Source organism: Ammodytes marinus, assembly GCF_949987685.1.
Source record: "Ammodytes marinus genome assembly, chromosome: 14".
NCBI lineage: Eukaryota > Metazoa > Chordata > Actinopteri > Uranoscopiformes > Ammodytidae > Ammodytes > Ammodytes marinus.
In genome coordinates this window covers 29,361,533-29,381,974 of record NC_137218.1, presented here as the reverse complement: position 1 = coordinate 29,381,974, position 20,442 = coordinate 29,361,533, and the positions used below count along the sequence as shown (strand labels likewise).

The following is a 20,442-nucleotide window of genomic DNA, read 5'->3' as shown; positions in this document are numbered from 1 at the left end:
CTAAACAATAAACTTCAGCTGCTACCTTGGCCAGATCCCTCTTTTTGATGACGTTTTATTGAATGTCAATGGGACTTCCTTTATAAAATAAAGGTAAAAAAAAAAGTGTGATTGCCTTAATAACTTTCGATCTCTTTCTATTCATACTAGTGCAGTGCCCTTAGGAAGCAGGTAAACAAAGAAACATATTAGACAGTACATTTGGCTGCTATCATTAATGGCTAATTTTACACTGTTGAAGGTTATTATCAGTAACTTACTTTGTAGAAGTTGGCTATAGAGTAGGGCAACATTCCTTAGTGTATTGTGTAAAGATAACCACAAACTAATTCCATGTGTTTTGTTAAGTGAAATGAAACACAAAATGTGTTAATTAATTAAGTGTTGAAGCCTAAAGAAGAATCGAGCTGTACAGGTGTTACCTATACAATCTGATATTATGGTACCCTGCAAACTGCCATCCATACTGCACAATGCACTCAAACTTACAATCAGTTGCCTATAGTAAATGGCTGCACTGTGTATAAAAGGAGTCTATGCTGCACGCCATGACAACATTGTCAACCCCATTACCATTACTGTTAGGTATTTGAAAGATAAGACACAGTTTGGATAACTGTCAATTAACGTTAACATGTCAGTAGCAGTCAGCTGTGTGTGTGGGGGGGGGGAGACTTGTGTGCGCGCCAAGCCCCAACCTCAGCGATTTTTACCAGCATCCAATAAGGAAGTGACCTACAACTGTAGTAACCAGAAAGTGCCACTGGGGGGTGGTGCCAAGACCGAGCAGTTTTTCTTTGACTCACTTGTTAGATAGGCCGTTTTCAAGGTCTTATTAAACCTATTTACAGCCTGGGCCACAAAACCATTTTAGTCTGTATGTTTAGGTCATATCTCCATGACAACACTATGGGGGGTGATTTTTTTTTTTGGAACACGCTAGTTTTTATTTTATCGGAGATTAAAATGTATTGGCTCGATCTCTTGAGTAATAGCTCTCCGCCCGTTGTCCCTCACTTTGCCTCAGAGGTATACGTCAGCTATCTCCCTCCCCCCGACGTGAGGCGGAGTAAAAATCTCACAAAATGGCGACACGCACAAACCAGGATTATTGGATGCCGTGTGAATAACTGAGGTCAGCCCGGATGCTACAACCATATTATTTACTATCCAGTGTTTCCCCCAGGAAATGTCTTAGTCAAGGTGGTCACTGTTTAGCCGTACAGGAGGCGCGGCGAAAATTTTGGGGGTATTTTGCTCAAAGATGCCAATGCGCCCTAAAGAAATAGTTCTGTTTATTTGAATGACACTGACCTTACAGTTGTGCAATTTTGTTTGCTATGTGCACATTTTGTGCAAACATGCAGACGGTACAAAATACAATTAAAGAAAAGTTCTACTGTTTTGGTGCAATACCATGCAGACACACTAAATAAAAATAATGGACCATACACTTAACATGTGTATCAAAGTGCTTTTTAAAGTTCCTTTTTGGATGGGGGGCTGTTGTGAGATTATTGTGGACAATAGGCATACTGTGATGCGATTAATTCATATATGGTTATTATTAGCCTACTTGCTTGATTTCTTTTTAAATACAGAGGTTATTGGTTGTTTTGGAACATGTATTTCCAAATTTAAAACATAAAAATAAAGCAGCATTTAAAATTCAGAAAAATAAATCTTGTATGGCTACACAAGCATGCTGTTTGAAAAATAATTCAATAATTGAAATAATACAAAGTGTTTTCCCCTTAAAATTACTAAATGCATTTCAAAGACAGTTACAGTGTGCACTTCTGTAAACTTACTGAAAGGTGCCTGGGCCATCACTCTCATGCATGTATCAGACTTTTCTCTGCGCTGTATGAGCCGATAAGTTGTGTTGCCACGGTGATGTGGAGTCTTAAACTAGTCTAGCTTTGCAGAGCACTTCTTTCTGTTCAGCTAAATATCCCCATAGAACCGCACTGCGTTTATTATCGCCACAGGTTAAATGTCGGTTTGCTGCTGCTCGTTTCCCGCGTACATGCCGTAGTCGCGCGCGCAGAGCCCCCGACACAGAGCAGCTGATAGTCTGAGCAGAGAGAAACGCTTGGAGACATATGTGCACATTTATTTACCGCAAATCACGGCCTTTCGCGCATTTCTGACCATGAAAAATCACACATCGCGCTTGCTAGTACATTAATTGTGCAGCACTAAAAATAAAAAAAATAAAGATTTAATTTTAATTTTTTTTTTTTTGTCGGTCAGTAGTCAAGGCGGGGGGCTGGTTTTGCTAAGGCGGCCGCCTTAACTATAAAGCGCTGGGGAAAACACTGCTATCTATGGTGTGCGCTCGGGCTTTCGGTTTAGCTTTTAAATGGATATAAAACATTTTGTGGAAGCATCCGAGACCTTGCTGTCAATTAACGTTAACGTGTCAGTAGCAGTCAGCTGTGTATGCGTGCGCTCAAGCTTTCGGTTTAGCTTTTTTAACGTTAACGTGTCCGTAGCAGTCAGCTGTGTGTGGGGGACTTGGGTGCGCGCTTGGGCTTTCGGTTTAGCTTTCAAACGGATATAAAACATTTTGTGGAAGAATCTGAGACCGTGCTGTATTATTACAGTGAAAATAGCGTAAAGTGCTGTCTTTACCACTAAAGCGGACAGGTGGAGCAGGTGAGGAGTTGTTGAGGAAGTAACAATAGGCTGTGTCGGTCTGCTGTGTGTGTCCTGCTCGTCAGAGGGAGGCGGGGTTTATTCGGAGATTAATTCATGCTCCGTTCTCACTGTGCTCACTGTAGCCTTCAGTGTGCGCACGTACTTCTAAAAACTTCACAATGAAGGATGAAGGATGCACACCTTCGTACTTCTAAAAACTTCACAATGAAGGATGCACACCTTCGTGCTGTGCGCAAGCAATATCCGGAAGCTCATGCCGATCTGACTAAAACTCAGAGAGATATGCGAGCCACAGACAGACTCACACACAGACAGACGTTTCTTGCTTTATAGATAGATAGATTTATAGATAGTTAGATAAGGTGTAGCAGCAGTAAAAAAAAAAGTGCTTGGAGGTACACTTGTGTAGTTTTGGGACATGTGGGTCTTCAAGGCGCTAAGCTAAACTTGGTGGATTCCTCGCTAACTTAGCTCATTAGCCTGGTGGAGCTATCCACTTTAGCTGAGGCTGCGGTGCTGGACAGGCTCGGGCTGAAATACGTGTCACACACACCCGACCCGTGCAAGGAGATTTTCAAAATAAAAGCATATAATACAGCATTATGCATCGATGTTTGGGTGTTGCATTGATGCAGTTTAGTTGGCCTTACTGACCTGAACTGCCTTGGTTCATTTTCTGGGCTTCACACTCTTGTACAGTACAGGGCAGTACAGGGGTTGGCACTAAGGTTTCAAAAGCACTTGCCCACTTGGCAAGTATACGGGCCTGTTTCAGGAAGCGGGTTTTGAGGCAACCCAGAGTTTGTTCATTCTGAGTTAGAGGAAACTCTGGGTTTTCCGTTTCATGAAGAAGCTTCAGTGCATCTCAGAGTCCGTTACTGTGGCAACATACGCTGTGAGTCTAACCCGCTCGCTAGGTGGTTTGAGGGAACAGACTCATTATTCCTAAAGTCACATGCACTGAAGCTCACCGATCTGGTAAAATTTAAGACTGCACAAATCATGTTCAAGGCAAGAAATCAACTACTTCCGGGAAACATCCAGAAACTGTTTATGGACAGACAGGGTGGGTAGAATTTGAGAGGGGAACTTAATTTAAAAAAATACAATTTCAGAACAACTCTTAAAAGTATGTGCTTTACCATCTGTGGGGTGAATTTGTAGAATCGTTAAGAACAGGTAGTAGAGCTTAGCACAAACATAATTCAGTTTAAAAATAGGTACAAAAACACTTTTTTTTTTACGTTATCGTGATGAATGTGGGTGATTTTGAGTGTGATATTAGCTACACTGGTTGTATTCGGATAAGTGATTTGGGGGTTTTTGTTTTCGTTTGTTTATTTTTGTCAATTTAAAAAAAAAAATGTAAAGCTTTGTAAATGTTGTAAATATAAGAGTATTGTATAGTTGTTTAAAACTGATAAATGCATAGCACGAGCAGTTGAACAAGGGGTGGGAATACATAAGCTTCGGCTTCCTCTCACTCCTTTTCAGACATAGACACTACATTTTTTACAGTAACTTTCCGCCCGCGGCGAAAGCGCTCCACGAGCGAGCGGAAGCTGCTTATTGCGCGAGGGAGAGCAGATATTTGCGCGTGTGAAATCACATGCATCCCCTCATTAGGACTTATTTTTTGTGTGCCGGATTTATAACCCAATAATAACTCCATACAGTCAGTGCCTCTGTCTGAAGCAAAGATCAAACCTTGTGTTGCGAGTAAAGGCATGAGGCAGCAACGGTTAACTAACTTGGACTGCTGCTGAGTGTTGCCCGCCACTTCCTGTGTCTGTCCTTTGAAATTAAATTGTTCACATCCTTAGTATCGTCTGGTGTGACCTTGTTTGACGAGTCATGTATATTCTGTAAGACTAAAAGTGTGATCTTATGTTCTTTGCTTTTCAGAGCGCATCCAGTTTTGTCTTAAGGGAAGATGCTGTTCCAACGATGTTTGACTCTACAACGCCTGTGAATAATCAATCAGCCTGCAACAGGAAACGAGCTAGAGATCCTGTAAGTTTTTTGTTTGATGCTTAGTTAAAATACTTCGTAGGGCTGCACAATTATAATCACAATCATGATTTTGGCTTCTCACGATCAAATTTACATGATCATGCGAACGTGTGCTCTGTTGCGAAGCAAATCAGTCGCTCCCCTAACCACTCGCTGACCATGTGTCTGTGTGAAGGAATCACAGCCTGTCCATGCAGGCAACTGTCTCTCTTCTGTACAACAGAACATGAAAACACAAAACCTGGCAACTCCAGACTCCCCGAGAGCTGTCAATCAAAGTCCAGTGGCTCAACCCCCAAAGTGTGAATAACTTTCCGCCCGCGGCGAAAGCGCCCCACGAGCGAGCGGAAGCTGCTTATTGCGCGAGGGAGAGCAGATATTTGCGCGTGTGAAATCACATGCATCCCCTCATTAGGACTTATTTTTTGTGCGCCGGATTTATAACCCAATAATAACTCCATACAGTCAGTGCCTCTGTCTGAAGCAAAGATCAAACCTTGTGTTGCGAGTAAAGGCATGAGGCAGCAACGGTTAACTAACTTGGACTGCTGCTGAGTGTTGCCCGCCACTTCCTGTGTCTGTCCTTTGAAATTAAATTCTGACATGGTAAAGCCATATAGGTTGTGATTTATTTTGACAAGGCGCAACTCCTAATATTCAGGTTAATAATGAGGATACTTTTTTTTTTATGCAAAGATTTGTACATTAGCAGAAATATTGCATAGTCGATCATATGGATATGAAAACAGTGTTATGTTACGTGACTGTCCAATAAAAATATTTTTGTCACTAAAATCAATGAATAACCGTGGTTAAAAAAATTGTGATCTCAATATTGATCAAAATAATCGTGATAATCATTTTGGCCATAATCGTGCAGCCCTACTTTTTCATAGAATTTGTCTTAGTCCTTTAAACACTAAAATTGCAAACCTGTAATTATCCTTTCCATCTACCTAGTCGGAACAGGAACCTTCTTCTGTGAAGAAAACAAAAGGTACAGCAACTTCATCCTATTCATTCTTAAAAAAATACATTATTTTTAGCCGTTTCAGTTTAAGTGTTTGTCAAACTTTATCAGTCCTTGTGAAAGGTTGAATCATTAATAAATAATTTCAGCATTTCAATCAGTTTTTTCTCACCCCCATTTAGAAAACAAAACAACAGATGGTGTGACTGAGGAGACAAGAGAAGTGTCTGGAGCCAACAGTGAAACACCTGAACTGCAAATAGAGAACCAAACCCAAGAGGATGTAGCCAGTTTCAAAGCAAAAGAGACCCTGAAAGTCTATTTCAAGGAAATCCTGGCACTGACTGGATTCAGCATCAATGGTGCAAACATCAACAGTGATGAGCCCATTGGAGGAACAAGAGGTCAGCAGGCTCTCAATCGTATTTGTGTGGAGAAAATTGACAAGAAAGAAATCCTCCAGTCCAGCGAAGACCTCATTCGGGAGGAGATCCAAAACAGCCTCATACAGGCACGATTCTTCTCCATTCTGCTCCAGGATGTGACCATTATAGAGGGCAAGGAGCAGATTCCAGTTTTCATCAGGTCTGTCACAGTAGATGGGTTCCCACAAAAGCATCTCATTGGGTTCTTACCATGCGACATGGATGCAGAGAACCTGTTTTTCATGCTTCTCTCAGAGTTGCGAAACAAATGGGGGCTGAGGATGGAGCACTGTAGAGGACTGGCATATGTGGTTTCAGGCAGCATGTGTCAGAAGATGCGAGACCTTACCTGCAGAATTCTGAAGGAGTTTCCACAAGTAGTTCTGTCACCGAGTGACCCCTATGCCTTTAACATATGGATTATTCGCTGCATGCCTGTGCCCTCCATTCAAAATGTTGCAGACACTGTAGAAGAGGTGGCTAAATTACTCAGGAGAACACCAGAGCTGTGCAAGCGTTTGGAGGGAAAGATCCAGATGACCTATGGGCACATGAAAGGAGAAGTTGAAAGGATCAAGGCAGCTGTCAGTGAGAATTGGGAATATGGCACTGATGCCTTCCAGACCATGTTGGAAATTTTGGAGCCATTCCTTAACTGCATTAACGAAATAATTTCAAAGGTAGATGAAAACACTGCTGAGCAGATGGCCAGGCTCAAGCCAGTTTTGAAGAATTTCAATTTCATCATCACACTTGTTGCTCTGAAGAACACCCTCTGTTGTGTGAGCATACTCAACTCAAGTCTCAGGGGAATAATAAGCATCAGCAGTACCTTGCAGTACACAATTTCTAATGCCTTAAAGCTGGTCAGCAAATACCAACAGGAGCTTGCAATATTCCACAGAAAATGGTTCTCAGATGCAGTTGGCAGAGCAAAGAAGCTGGGAGTGGAGGTCACTAAGCCAGAGATGGACCAAGGAGACACAACCGAAACATCACTGGAGGACTTTTACAGAGAAACTCTGAGTAGGCCTATCTTGCAGTACCTTGTTGCAGAGGTGAAGAGAGTGTTCAGCACAGAGATGGTCAGGATTCTCCGATGGCTTTCGTTAGTGCCATCTTACATGGCCGACCACAATTTTAGCATTCGCCGGGATAAAGTAGCAGATGCCAACTTGAACAACCTTGCGAGGCCTGACACATTCTATGAAGAGCTTGGTTGTTGGGAAGTGAAGTGGCGGCATGCAAGCAAGCGCAGAATCCTACCAACCACAGTGTTCGCTACCCTCAAGATTCCAGATATTGGGTTTTACCCGAATGTGCAGAGCTTGCTGAGAGTGTTGGGCACTGTTCCATGTGTCAATGCAGAGGCAGATGTGTATGGCCAATACCATATGGTACTGGAGCGGTGCCACTCTTACCTGAGCGCCACACCAGAGGACCACAGACGATGCAGCATGGCATATGTCTATGTGAACCAAGATGTGCACTTCAGTGTTGAACAAATGGTGGAGTCATATGTCCATAAGCATCCAGACATCCTGAAGTTGCTGCAAATGGTTAGTAGATGTTCATAACCAGAATGCTATTAAATGTCATCGCCCTTTGAAGTGATAAAATGATTGTACTTGAAATGACATTCTATTTTCTGTATTGTAGGATGATGACACAAAGGAGAAACCTTCCCATGGTGAGAACCTTTGTTTGTTTGACCATTTTAGCATGCTGAGCTTTTGGATAATCACACAGCTATATTCTATCACATATCACAGTAAATCATTACACAGCCTGCTTGTCTTCGGAGTACATGTGATGGCAAGATTTAAAAGACATGTTGGATTTAAATGACTTTTAGACTGGAAGACTATAATAATAATAATAATAATAATACAAATATTGTTTTGTTAAAGTGTGATTATTGAATATGAACACTTTGGCATTTGCTTTTTTACTAGTGCTACAATATGCTGATGCTAATACTAATGAGGACCATTCCCACCTTTTCGTTTTAGTTGCATCACATGGGAACCATGCTGAAAAGGACACCGAAGAAGAATTACAAATCATAAACCTAGAGATGGATGCTGAAAGGCTTGTTGAGATGAAATGTGCAGAGACTGATAGAGTAGCCCTCAAATCTGCTTTGCAGGCTGCAGTGACCGCAGCATTCAGCAGTCAAAGCAGCCAACATGGTGATGCTTCTGCTCAGGATGCAGAGGTTGAGTATGTGACCAAGTCTGAAATGAAAGAAGTTCTCAATGTGTGTGAGAATGCCGTCCGTGAAGGAATCCTCATGGAAGTGGCGAGTTCATTCTTTTCCTTGTTCATCGACAGTGTTGTGAAGTTCGGGGAGAAAGACTTTCTACCACTTTTCCTTAGGTTTGTGGACAGTTTTGATGTCATGCGATTGGAGTTGATGGGATTCCTGGAGGCAGATCTCGAGTGTGATGCCATGGTACAGCGTCTCCTGGAAATAGTAACAGTTGAGTGGCGCCTCGACTTGAATAACTGCAGAGGTCAGGCATACCTAGGCTCTGGTGATGTTTCCTACAAGCTGAAAGCCTTTGCCTGCAAAGTCCAGGAGAAGCACCCTCTTGCTATAAGCACACACTGCTCTACCTACTCTTTCAACACCTGGTGGTCAAAATCCATCCCAGTGTCTGCCATTAAGAGAGCCCTGGATACATTTGAAGAGGTTTTGATGTTTTTTGGCAGCAGCGCTACTCTACAAAAACAGCTCGACCACGTTATAGCCTATGGTCTGAGAGAGAGCTATGAAAAGGTGCAAGAGTTACAGGGGAACTTCTGTGCCCTTTGGCAAGAGAAGCATGATTCTTATGAGGTGTTTGTGCAGATGCTTGAGCCCCTAGTTGAGTGTTTGGAGAAAGTCAAAAACAACCCACAGAGATGGAAAACCTTTGTTTCTGAACAAGCCGGGGCACTCCTCCAGAAGGTAATGGAATTTGATTTCATCATTGCTATGGTGATCTTGAAGAATGCTTCCTCTTTTACCAGAGAGCTAAGTGCAGGTCTCCAGAAGGACCACTTCACCGCTGCATCCCAACTTTGCCAAATTAGTGGTATTGTGGCCACTCTGAACCGAGTGAAAACAAATATGAAAGTGTTTCACCAAAACTGGTTTGATGAAGCCTGTGCAATGGCACAGAGTCTAAGAGTGCAGATTGAAGTGCCTGAAAACTCGATGCCAAGAGACGGAATGATGAAGCCAGTTGGTTTTTACAAAGATGGGTTAAGTGTGCCCCTAGTAGATAACCTTATCAATGCTGTGAAGGATCATTTTTCAGAGGACCACAAAGAAGCTCTCAACTTCCTCTCCCTAGTTCCATGCTCAGTCACAGCAAGTTACATGTTTGAGAGCTTGAAGGCAAAGCCTCCCCTCTACAGCAGAGATCTTCCTGATGCTGACAACTTCTTCACAGAGCTGTGCTGTTGGAGAGTAACTTGGAAGACCAAAGTTGCATCTGTGACTGTTCCAGGCTCAATATTTCACACATTGCGTCTGCCCCTTATGCAGTATTTTGGGAACATCAATGCACTGCTGAAGATTATGTCAGTGCTACCCAGCACAGCACTGGAGGACTGTGGTGTTGTAATGCGCCACAAGAAGTTCCAAGACTACCTGAGAAATACAAATCCCAAAAATAGGTCCCCATGCTTGGCTATGCTTCAGGTGGGCTCAGACTTCAGCAGAGACCTAGACCACATGGTAACCCAATGTTTGAAGGTCACTCCGCAAGCTTTGGAGGGTATCTGCCTGGTACGTTTTTGTTTTTCTTAAAAAATAATAATAATAATATTCATGAGTTATTTTAATGTCAGACTAATTTTGATATATACATTGTATATTCACAGGACAAGGAATCCAAAAGCTTCATCAGGAACTCTGAAAATAATATGGAAGGTATGGATGTTGATCAATATTTCTTCAATTCATGTGGCAACTAGGGGTGGGGAAAAAAAATCGATTTTCCGATTAATATCGATTCTCTCTCGGACGATTCTGAATCGATTCAGAAAAGTTAATAATCGATTTATTTTTTATATATATTTATTTATTTTTTATTTATTTTTGGAAATACTAATACTTCCTGCGCCATTGCGCATGCACACCACACATGTGCGAGTTGTTTCCAAAGTGGCCCCAAAAGGGCTGAGAGCAGCAAACCCATGACCTGCACCGGCTTTATCTCTGTTTACGTTTTTGTATGAGAGCTGAATTCCAAGCCATATTTTTTGTACAGTGTGTTGAAATGACATAGAAAATAATAGATAATAGAATAGAAATCCTATAGAAACATGATTTACGAGATTAGAAATAAAAATAACTGAATCGGTTTAGTTTTTACATACTTCCATATTGTGTTGAAATGCAAGCTGCTGTTCATAGAAAGTCATATTTGTGACAAGAAAAGCTTTTCTCTTAATACAATATTAGAGAAGGCAATTCATTTGTTGATTGTCTTTAATGATCATCACAAAAGTGGGAAGTGATTAGCAAACTCCGAGTAGCAAACTCAGATGTGCATATAAATATATTTTTGAAATTCACACATGGGTATGTACATAAAAATGTTTTGCATTGAGATGCATTGAAAATCGATTTTGAATCGAATCGTTGACCTCTGAATCGGAATCGAATCGTGAGGTGCCAAGAGATTCCCACCCCTAGTGGCAACTACTGAGTAAAGAGAGTTATCACTTAACAAATGTTAAGTAATGGATAGTTGTTTCCCATAACCTGAATGTTTGTCATTATTGTGACGTCTGTTTTTCTCCCTGACGTTTAGTTGATGTCAAAGAGGAACCCGAAGAACCTAACATTCAGCAATCTCCTGACAAGACTGAGGATCAAGAAATGAAAGCAACAGATGAGAATGGGCACTCAGGAGATAATCGTCAAAGCTTAGCAACAGTGTTCAGACTCGCTGCACTCCTGGGGAAGAATAGTTGCAGTCTCTTGGACCTCTCAGAAGAGGATCGAGAGCTTTTCATCCAGGAGCTCAGCATGTGCCATTGGTTTGGAAAGGAGAACAAATGCACACCTTCTATAGGTGAAGATGAAATGGTCCTCCTCCTCATAAATGGAATCAGAGATGTCATACTCAAGGAAATACAGGAATCACCGTTCTTCTCACTTATCACAGACAAGCCTGTGAAAATTGCTGACAAGACACACCTTCCTGTTTTTGTCAGGTACGTTGGAGAATCTGCTCCCAAAGTAGAGCTCATGGGGTTTCTACCATTTGATGAAAACTGTCAAGTTGATAAACAAGCAAATAACCTCGCAAAGATTATCACTGAAGACTGGGGCCTGCCAATGTCTCAGTGTCGTGGACAAGCTTTCATGCATTTTGGCTCAGGTTATCAAAGCCTGAAGAAAATGTCTTTGGATTTCCTCAAGAGCTATCCGCTCTCTGTCGTAACACCCAGTGAGTCTTGCGGCCTTGCCCATTGGCTGGCAGGAAGTGTGCCTTGTCCTTCAGTAGCAAAAATGTTGGATATCACAGAAGACCTGCTGCTGTTCTTCGATGGATCTCCTCAACTAGAGGGCCAGCTAGCACAGGCTGTTGATGGGCTTTTGAATATGCCAAGAGAGGCCCTGGAGGAAATGGCAGAAACATGTTGTTCGAGGTGGAAAAAGAGAGAGGACTTCTTTGACATACTGACTGACACATTAGAGGGGGTCCTCAGCTGCCTAGATGCTGTCAGCTCTAGTGCAGTCGGTGCCAAGTCCATGCATGCACAAGTTCTCTCTACCGCTCTGAGAAACATGGATTTCATTGTCACACTAGTGATTCTGAAAAATGCTTGTGCTCCTCTTCGTAACTGTAGCACTGTCTTCCGCTGTGGAAACCCTGCTGATATTCTCTGCGAGGTGGAAAAAATCCCTTCCATCATAGAGACTCTTAACAACATGTTAGAAAATGTGAGCACCTTGCACTCCACTTGGTTTGAGCAGGCGTTCAAGCTAGCAACAAAGGTTGCTCCAGAACAAGTGTGCTTCTCAGAGGAAGCCAACAGCTATGAGTCTCCTGAGCTTTATTACAGGGAAAATTTGAGTGTTCCTCTCCTCAAAAGTCTCATTGATGAAATGAAGTACAGCTTCTCAGACAGCCACTTGAAGGCTCTATCAGTGCTATCATTGCTGCCCTCCTGCAACCCACAGTCCACGTCACAGGAGTCCACAGACAAGCCCTTCAGCCTCTACCTTACAGATCTCCCCGAACCTGAAGCAGCCGAGCAGGAGATCAATGCCTGGGCCACTGTCTGGAGAGAGAAAGACCAGGACGTTGCTCCTCCAACATCCATCACTGAAACACTAGTCCATCCCGAGTCGAAGAGCCACCCAACTGTTACCTTACTGCTAAGGCTAGTAGCTGTCCTGCCTAGTGTCAGTATGGAGTGGGACCTGATGAAGACCACTCTCAATTCCATGAGGGATCGTTTAAAAAACACTGTATGCAAAGGCAGCAGGATGGATCATGTGATTCTCCTTTCCCACTGCACAACACTGCAGAGACTACCGGAGGTCATTGAGAAGTGTATGGCAGTCGATCCAGAGAGCAGCACATGTCTTTCCCAGGTACATTTAAAATAAATGTATTTTCTTCAACCATAATGTTGCATCAGAAAGCAACTATTGCATTTGAATAGCCATTTTAATCAGCTCCACATATTTTTCAGGTGATGGGAACTCTAAAAAGACTAAACTTGGACAGTGGTAAGTGCAACCATGGCAACATGTCACTCTTTTGATTCTAATTTACACAACAAATGATGATGATGATGTGGCTAACATTTTATTTTTATCTTAAATCAGGAGGCATTGACGTAAAACCAGGTGACGCAAACAAATCACACATCTCCAGTGTAGCGGAGATGCCTGTCGATGGAGTGGGGAAATCAGCTGCTAATGAATTAATGCTGGAGGCGGTTCAAGGATCAAGAAATGCTGTGTCTTTCTATGAACCACAGCTTCGTGAACAAATCCTCAAGGAACTCTGGGACTCCCAGTTCTTCACAATCATTACCGAGCAAGCTGTTGAAATTGACGGTGAGCCATATGTCCCATTGTGTATCAGATACTTGAACAAAGAAGACATCCAGTGTGAGGAAACGTTAGCTTTCATCCCTTTGGGTGCAGACCCAGGTGTCCTTGCTGATTCTATTGAGATTGCCCTGTCTGAAAAGTGGGGACTCAACATGGAGTACTGTAGAGGACAGGCCTCGTTGAGTGTTGGTGAAGTAGGAGCTCAGATGAGGGCCGTAAGTTTAGCTATTGCTAAGAAGTACCCCCAGGCTGTAAGAACAGTCAGCTCTGCTCTGTCTCTAAATGTATGGCTGGCTAGATCCTCTCCTGCTAAAGAGGCAGCAGATGGAGCCGTTCTCATAGGTAGAATGTTACATTGGCTCACAGAGGATGCAGAACGCCAGAACAAACTGGAAGACATGATCCTTCACGTGTTTCAGCATGATGAGGGAAAGGGCAACGAGCTAAGGGACAAACTCATCAAAAACTGGGATAAGAGTCATGACATGCATGAGGTGATGGTAGAGGTTTTAGAAGCCACCATGCTCTGTCTGAATGAGCTGAGAGGGGAGGGAAATACAGCCATCCAGCAGCAAGCAGCCCTCTTCTTCCATTCCATCACAAACTTTGAGTTCATCCTATCAACAGTGGTGCAGAAGAACATCTTGAACATAACTAAAAAGCTGAGTCAGTCGCTTCAGGGCAAACCATTAGATATGTTACTTGCTATGAGTACTTTGCCTGATCTCAAAGCATCCCTCAGTAACCTGAAGAGCGATATTGACTCGCATCACAAGGCCTGGTTTGAGGAAGCTGTGGCACTGGCTTCTAGACTTCATGTCACAATGTTGCATTCAGTGCTTCTAGAGCCATTGAGTGAGTTTTACAAGGAATCAGTCAGCATGAAAGTCGTAGAGCACTCGATAGAAGAAATTGACGACCTGTTCACAGAAAAGGTATTGGATACCTTGAGGTGTCTGGAGATTGTGCCTTATGCAATGTCAAAAGTAGAAACCAGCATTCTTAGTGGTCTTGTGTTTCGCTTGTACAAGGAGGACTTGCCAGATCAGGCCTCCCTTCACTCTGAGATGAAGTCGTGGAAGGAGAAATGGTTGGATCCCCTAGCAGGCTATCTCCCAACCACTGTGCTCGATACACTCAAGACGTCACAGATCAGAAGTTTCAGTAACATTGAAACTCTCCTCAGACTCCAGGTCATCCTGCCCTTCTCGAGAAGGGAGAGCAACTTCAGGCAGGGGAAAAAAAGCTTACAGGAGTTTATACAGCAGGACAAGCGACCCCTCACTGATCTACATCCTCTATAAGAGTTGCAGGTCTTCCGTCACAGCTAGCAGATTTGAGCAATGCGTTTGAAATGTCATCCCCTCCGTTCTTAAAACTGAATTTTTCTCAAACCAAAATTGAGGTCCCACGCTCTGAACTCAATATTTCTGTGTACATTATTGATCTAACTTCTTTGATATTTTCTTTAGTTGTTATCCTGCAGTTCAAGCCCTTTGTTATATTTTGTTTTCTTAATTTGTTTGTACAGTTGTACTGCCCAATGGGACCAATGTCTTGGCAAAAAAAAAGCAATGTTCCACTAATGGTTATTAATGCTTGTGTGCCTTGATGCAAAACTGATAATTCACCCCATGTGTCATGATTATACAGTCATTAAAATTGTCTAATTGGTGTTAACATACTTCTGTATCGCTGTCACATATTCATTACAATTATTAAACTGCACCCTTATCTTTCCTTGGGCACAAGTAGAAACTCTTAGTTCCATCATGTCTTCTAATGATTTCCCATGTTTCCTGTTTGCAGGAATGAATTTGCTGTAAACGTATCTTTGAAAGAATGTTTCCTTGATAGGAAAACCTTCATATATATTTGTCAAAAAAGTAATAAAATGTTCCAAAAAGATGTTTTTGATTTTGTGTTTCTGTATCAAAGTAGATTTACAGTAGGCTTTCATGTGTTGTCATGTCTGTAAACTAACACAAGATGGTGCCACAAGGCTGTAACTTGATTCCAGAGGAGATACGTGAGTCTGTTAAGAAGTTGCACAATATATAGATGAATATACATTTGATATGCTGGTAGCTGATTGCTATGAACCTTCTGGACTTCATTCTCATTCCTTATGTGATACTTAAAATGTGTACGCTACACAACCACAAAGAACCTGCAGCCTTTTGAATTTAAGAAAGAGAACAATATTCCTATATATTAGCTGTGATGTGGTTATGGGGCATTTCAATGTGCTCTCCGTGTATGGTTCATGACTTCCACAATCCAGGCTGCCATTGTAAATGATTGCCACAAATGGGCAGTTGCCCCTCTATTTGGGTCATGATGTATTGAATAAAACATTTCTTGCACAATTCCCTTACTGATCAACAAGGATGGTTTTAGAGGGAGGTTTTTTAAGGTCATATAACCACTACATTTACTTTAGAGCTGGTAAATATTTATTTATTTTCATTTAATTGTCTTCAAAGAATAGTGGTTTGGTTGATAAGTCATTTTTAAGAACAAGGGAATTCCGTGGGTCTCCGGTGGGACAGTCTCGTGTAGTCTTTTAGGACCGACATTTCAGTAACACAGATAATTATGAAAGCACAGGGAAGTAGCTTTTAGGTATGTCTTTGTTAAAGGCCATAGTTCTTACTTTTTATATTGTTATAACCACTGGTCAATGACAATGTCCCTCCAAATATACTGTATATATAAATTAACTTCAACATTTAGTACCTTGACATGTTTCAACTGATATGTATGTATGTATAAATAGCAGTCCTTTTTTATTCCAGTTTTCTTGCAGCTGATTATAATCCTGTTAATAGTGCTATTAACTGACTGTAGTTACACTGACATAATTCCCCAGGGTTTCTTTAAAATGTAATATTTTCCCCTTAAAAGAACAAGTAGCCTATGCTACTGTTAAATCCTTTGACATACAGTTTGTGTTTGTTAACATGAAGCCACTTTATGTTTAACACTGATAACCCCTCTCTCTTTTTAAAGAGCCATGTATTCTTCCTGTGGCTGTAACAGCAGATGACAAAGCCCTGATTGTTGGTGCTCAGCTCAGTGTGAAAGGAGCATCTCCTCATCCCCGCTCCGCTGCTGAGCACAGGCCTCTGTCTGCTGTGTTCACAGTGTAGCCATGTGGAGCACACCAGGATCACAATCCCAGCTCTACACTGTCTGCCAACAGCCATGGATGTCCTAAAGCTGGCTTTTATTTATTTACACTTTGGATGTAAAAGTGGACATTGTTACTGTTTAAATTGTAGGTGTGTTTGAGCATGAAGAACACATCCTCCATCTTTAAGCAGAACAAGGTATTGCCATAATTGACCCGTGCAGCAGGTTTCCTGCTGGAAGTCAAGGTTCTGCACTGATGTAAGACCCGTGGCACTGTAATCATGTCCATACACAGCCAGGATTTAACTACTCTCTGGAGGGGAAGACAGAGGGCTTAAGTGGATTTTATTTCAAGGTTCCCTTTCAGGGAAAATTGGCAGCACAGTCCAGAATTCATGTCCTCTGACCCAGTACTACCAGCAAAACCTATGGTTTTAATTATTCAGCTTGTTGATTATACGGAACACTTAAGGGTTACGTCGCATTGTGAAGCTTAAGGATTTTGAACTGAGTGTAAAGGACTGTGTCTTTGGATGTGTTTGACCAACACTGGTGTATAAAGGAGCACGCGATTAAATACAATTTATTTTGATTGGTCACAACCTTTACTCGACTGTTTTTAATAACTCTTGTCAAAATGCTACTGAGCACCTTTCTGGACCTACGCAAAAGCACCCATTTATTTGGACATTTATTGGACATTTTTCACAAAGCAATGGACAATGCAGCTTGGAATTTTGAAAATGTCTTTGTAATCTTTAAAGAAGTGAGCTTTAATCGCTTCTAAGGATGCTCTGGTGCAGTCCTCAGTAAACCACAATCTAAAGGGCTAAATTCATAAGAACCAGATGTATCAGCACAATTTATCTATTGTGCTGTTTAGAGGCCCACAGCCGGGCTGGTGCCTCTGCTTATGATCCTCAGCTTTATGTTTACCGGGAGGTGAGAGCACAGACGTCTGCAGATGAAGGGGGCGCCCCACACTCTGTTGAAGTCATCACCCCACACACATAGTTCGTCTCAACACACACACACACACAGACTGACCCTCATCACATTTTGCACCTCTTCAGCGACACCTCTTCAGACGCAGTGCTATGGCTTCAATACAGTGGGATAAAGGACCTGTGAGAGACAGTGCGGCTGGCCCTTGACGCTGGAAGAAATGTCCCTTGTCTGAAATGTCTAAAACTCACATGTTAATATTTAAGTGATCTGTAACTCAGTTTTAATTCATGACTTGGACCCATTGAGACATACTGTGAATACTACCAAAAAAATCCTGCAGCTGCTCCACAGACAGTAAATAATAACTTAAAAAAAGAAAATCCCAAGACATTTGAGAGTATTATATACTGATCTTCTAATGTGCAGCTGTAAATGCTGTTCATATTCAATTGTAACCTACTTAGAGAAATGGGTAAAAAATGAAATGATACTTTCCCATTGATTCAGTCAATGAAAAGAATCCAAATGATTTCTCCGGATGACTACATCAATTAACATCATCAGCTTCAAATGTTCCAATGTAGGCGGCAGGGTTGGTGATCTGTGTTAAGACGACTTGATAACAAACATAAATCTTATTTATGGTGGATCTTCCTTTTAAAATATATATTTGGTTGCTTGCGCTGGTTCTGTGCAGTGAAGGTACTCATTAATCTCACGGCTCAAACAAAAGATATTTTGCTGGTGAAGACCTGGGCCATGCCCCTTGAAACCAACAGGTCTCGTCAAGACCCAGCGTGGTTGTTGTAGGCTCCTAGAAGGCCACATGAAATGTTCAGAAGTGCCACCCATCTGTCACTTGAAAGGGCTGCGTCCTCAAAGCACAGTAGAGACAGTGAGACTGTACGAACTATGAGCTAGGCAGCGTTCACAGGAGGGACACCAGATCTTTAGCTGTCCCTGTCCCTCTCTGCTCTGACAGTCTTTCCCCTTGAGGAATACCGTTGACAATACATGATGTTCTTGTTACTGGCAGCAGGGCCCTGCACCGCTCACTGTTTGGTTGGAGATAAGAGGCACCATGAATAAGTAACCGTTACGGATATGGTTCACTGATAGTTTCCATTTGAAAATTCCTTTTCAAGTTCTTACTTTAATATATACACCATGGCTGTTGATCAAACCCCCTGCTTTTAGTTTTGATTGGGGAAACATATATGGTCAGATGGGTTGAGTCGGTAATAGAGAACAGGCAGAAATGAACGTACCTCATCAGAGTGTTCAACCATTATTAGTTTATCTTTCTGGTTTGCATATTGCAGTTCTTTTATCAAAACATAATTAACTCAAAGGTACTACACTTCAAATTAAAAATAAACCTGACAGTGTGGCGAGGATTTTTCAATGATCTGAGGTATTGGCAATAGAACTGAGCGAAGTTGAGAACATACCATCTAATTCTCCTTTTTTTAATCACATTGAAACATTTAAAATAGCAATCGGAAAATAAATGTAACTTTAAACCTTTTCTTTTGCCATGTACATCATTTCTACATTGTAGACTGGTGACTCTGGATGGAGAATGGCTGAATGCTGTGAGACTCATTCACTGCATTCAGCCACAGCCAGGCTAACTCCATTCTCCATTTAGGATTTAAACTGTGGCAATAGTTTTACAACACAAGAATTGTGATATACAGTTTGCACATACCGTGTTTTGCCGAAGCAAAACTAAAATACAGTTTCTATTTTTGGTGTTTGTAATATCCCAAAATCTAAAGGAATTATTCAAACTCATTTTAAAATAAAACGTCTAGCTGGGGCTCAAACCACATCTGAAGGAAAAAAGAGTGTTGTAAAAAAAATATATTATTGTTAATATAATGGGACATATTTTCATGGACGTACCGTAGCTTTTCCACCAGTCATCCCAGCATGCTGATTATTGTGATTGTAAATCATATGACCGAGCACATCCGACCGTGTGTGTGTGTGTGTGTGTGTGTGTGTGTGTGTGTGTGTGTGTGTGTGTGTGTGTGTGTGTTGATCCTATAGCTCAGGAATGGAGAGCTTGAGTGTAAAAAAGTGCCTCTGGAGCCCGGGCACGGTCCTGCTGGCTCCCCCTCGCTCCCACTCATGCTCCGGCCTGTGCCCATTCACAGTTGACTGCCATGTAAAAACACATTGAGTCTCTCTGGAACACGTAGCTCGGCCCCACTAAATAAAGATACCTACATATGGCTATGTCCAATGTTTGCCGTGCACCCTCTTTGGCTGACAGATTTAGACACAGGATCCGGGTGTGTTTTCCCTGCAGCAGAGGGCTTGTTGTGGTCGGTTAATGTGTCCACTCACACAGCATGACAACACCTGATGGGCCCGTCCCAGTGGAGCACAGGGCCAGCCATGTTAGCTATATGTATCAAGGTCAAGGTCTGGACAACAGCTCACTCCTATTGCCTGTGTCTGAGCGCTGGAGGCACGGCACATTGTCAGGGAAAACTCTACATTACTTCCCCACAGCTGGCTCTGCAGCGTATCGCTTACAGTGTGTCTTAATATTGAAGGCAATCAGTGCAGGAAAACTCTATGTAACTTTAGGAAGGTTTTATTTGAAGGGGTTCAAAGGGGCATGCGTTGGATAGAGTTTTGTGTGTGTGCATGTGGGTACTTTTGAGTACCACAATATCATGTCTTATTGTGTTACAATTGTCATCTTGTTGTGACTGTTAAATGGTATCTGCACTATTTAATAAAATAGGGTTTTACTATCGTAGTGAATTTAATGCATCATTTCAATTTAGAACTGTTTTTCAAATATAACAGTAGCTAAAAAACCGCATTCATATTTTAGAGCACAGAAGAAACATTCATTGTAAGACGGCAGTTTGCTTGCTCACGACAAACAGTGGCGGGCAGAGTTGATCAGTGTTATTGAAGCGTTTTGGTACTTCTCTTCTTTTGGTCCGAAGAGAGAAATCATTTGACACCGTCTGGAATGTTAAAGATTGTTTCTAGATTAGGATGAAGAGCATGAGAAATGTTATTCCAATGATACAATTATTTTATTTATTCTCAAAGGGCTTAGTCTGATCAACACACACACACACACACACACACACCAGATATTGTTTCAGGAACAATAATGGACCAACACACTGTATCTCTCCTGTATCATTATAATGAAATATAAAACCATGTAGGCCTATGTCTCA

General features: G+C 41.9%; 1 protein-coding gene across 1 annotated transcript in view; it reads left to right on the top strand.

Moving 5' to 3' along the window:
• The window catches only part of LOC307260806 (uncharacterized protein), a 29,386-nt gene extending 14,355 nt beyond the window's left edge, over window positions 1–15,031 (top strand). The window contains exons 3-11 of the mRNA XM_080041131.1: window positions 4,570–4,677; window positions 5,638–5,674; window positions 5,830–7,631; window positions 7,732–7,762; window positions 8,085–9,850; window positions 9,946–9,994; window positions 10,881–12,676; window positions 12,778–12,814; window positions 12,914–15,031. Of these exons, the coding sequence (XP_079897257.1) occupies window positions 4,570–4,677; window positions 5,638–5,674; window positions 5,830–7,631; window positions 7,732–7,762; window positions 8,085–9,850; window positions 9,946–9,994; window positions 10,881–12,676; window positions 12,778–12,814; window positions 12,914–14,448 (7,161 nt within the window). The 3' untranslated portion in view covers window positions 14,449–15,031. The remainder of the gene's footprint in view (window positions 1–4,569; window positions 4,678–5,637; window positions 5,675–5,829; window positions 7,632–7,731; window positions 7,763–8,084; window positions 9,851–9,945; window positions 9,995–10,880; window positions 12,677–12,777; window positions 12,815–12,913) is intronic.
• Window positions 15,032–20,442: the final 5,411 nt, after the last annotated feature.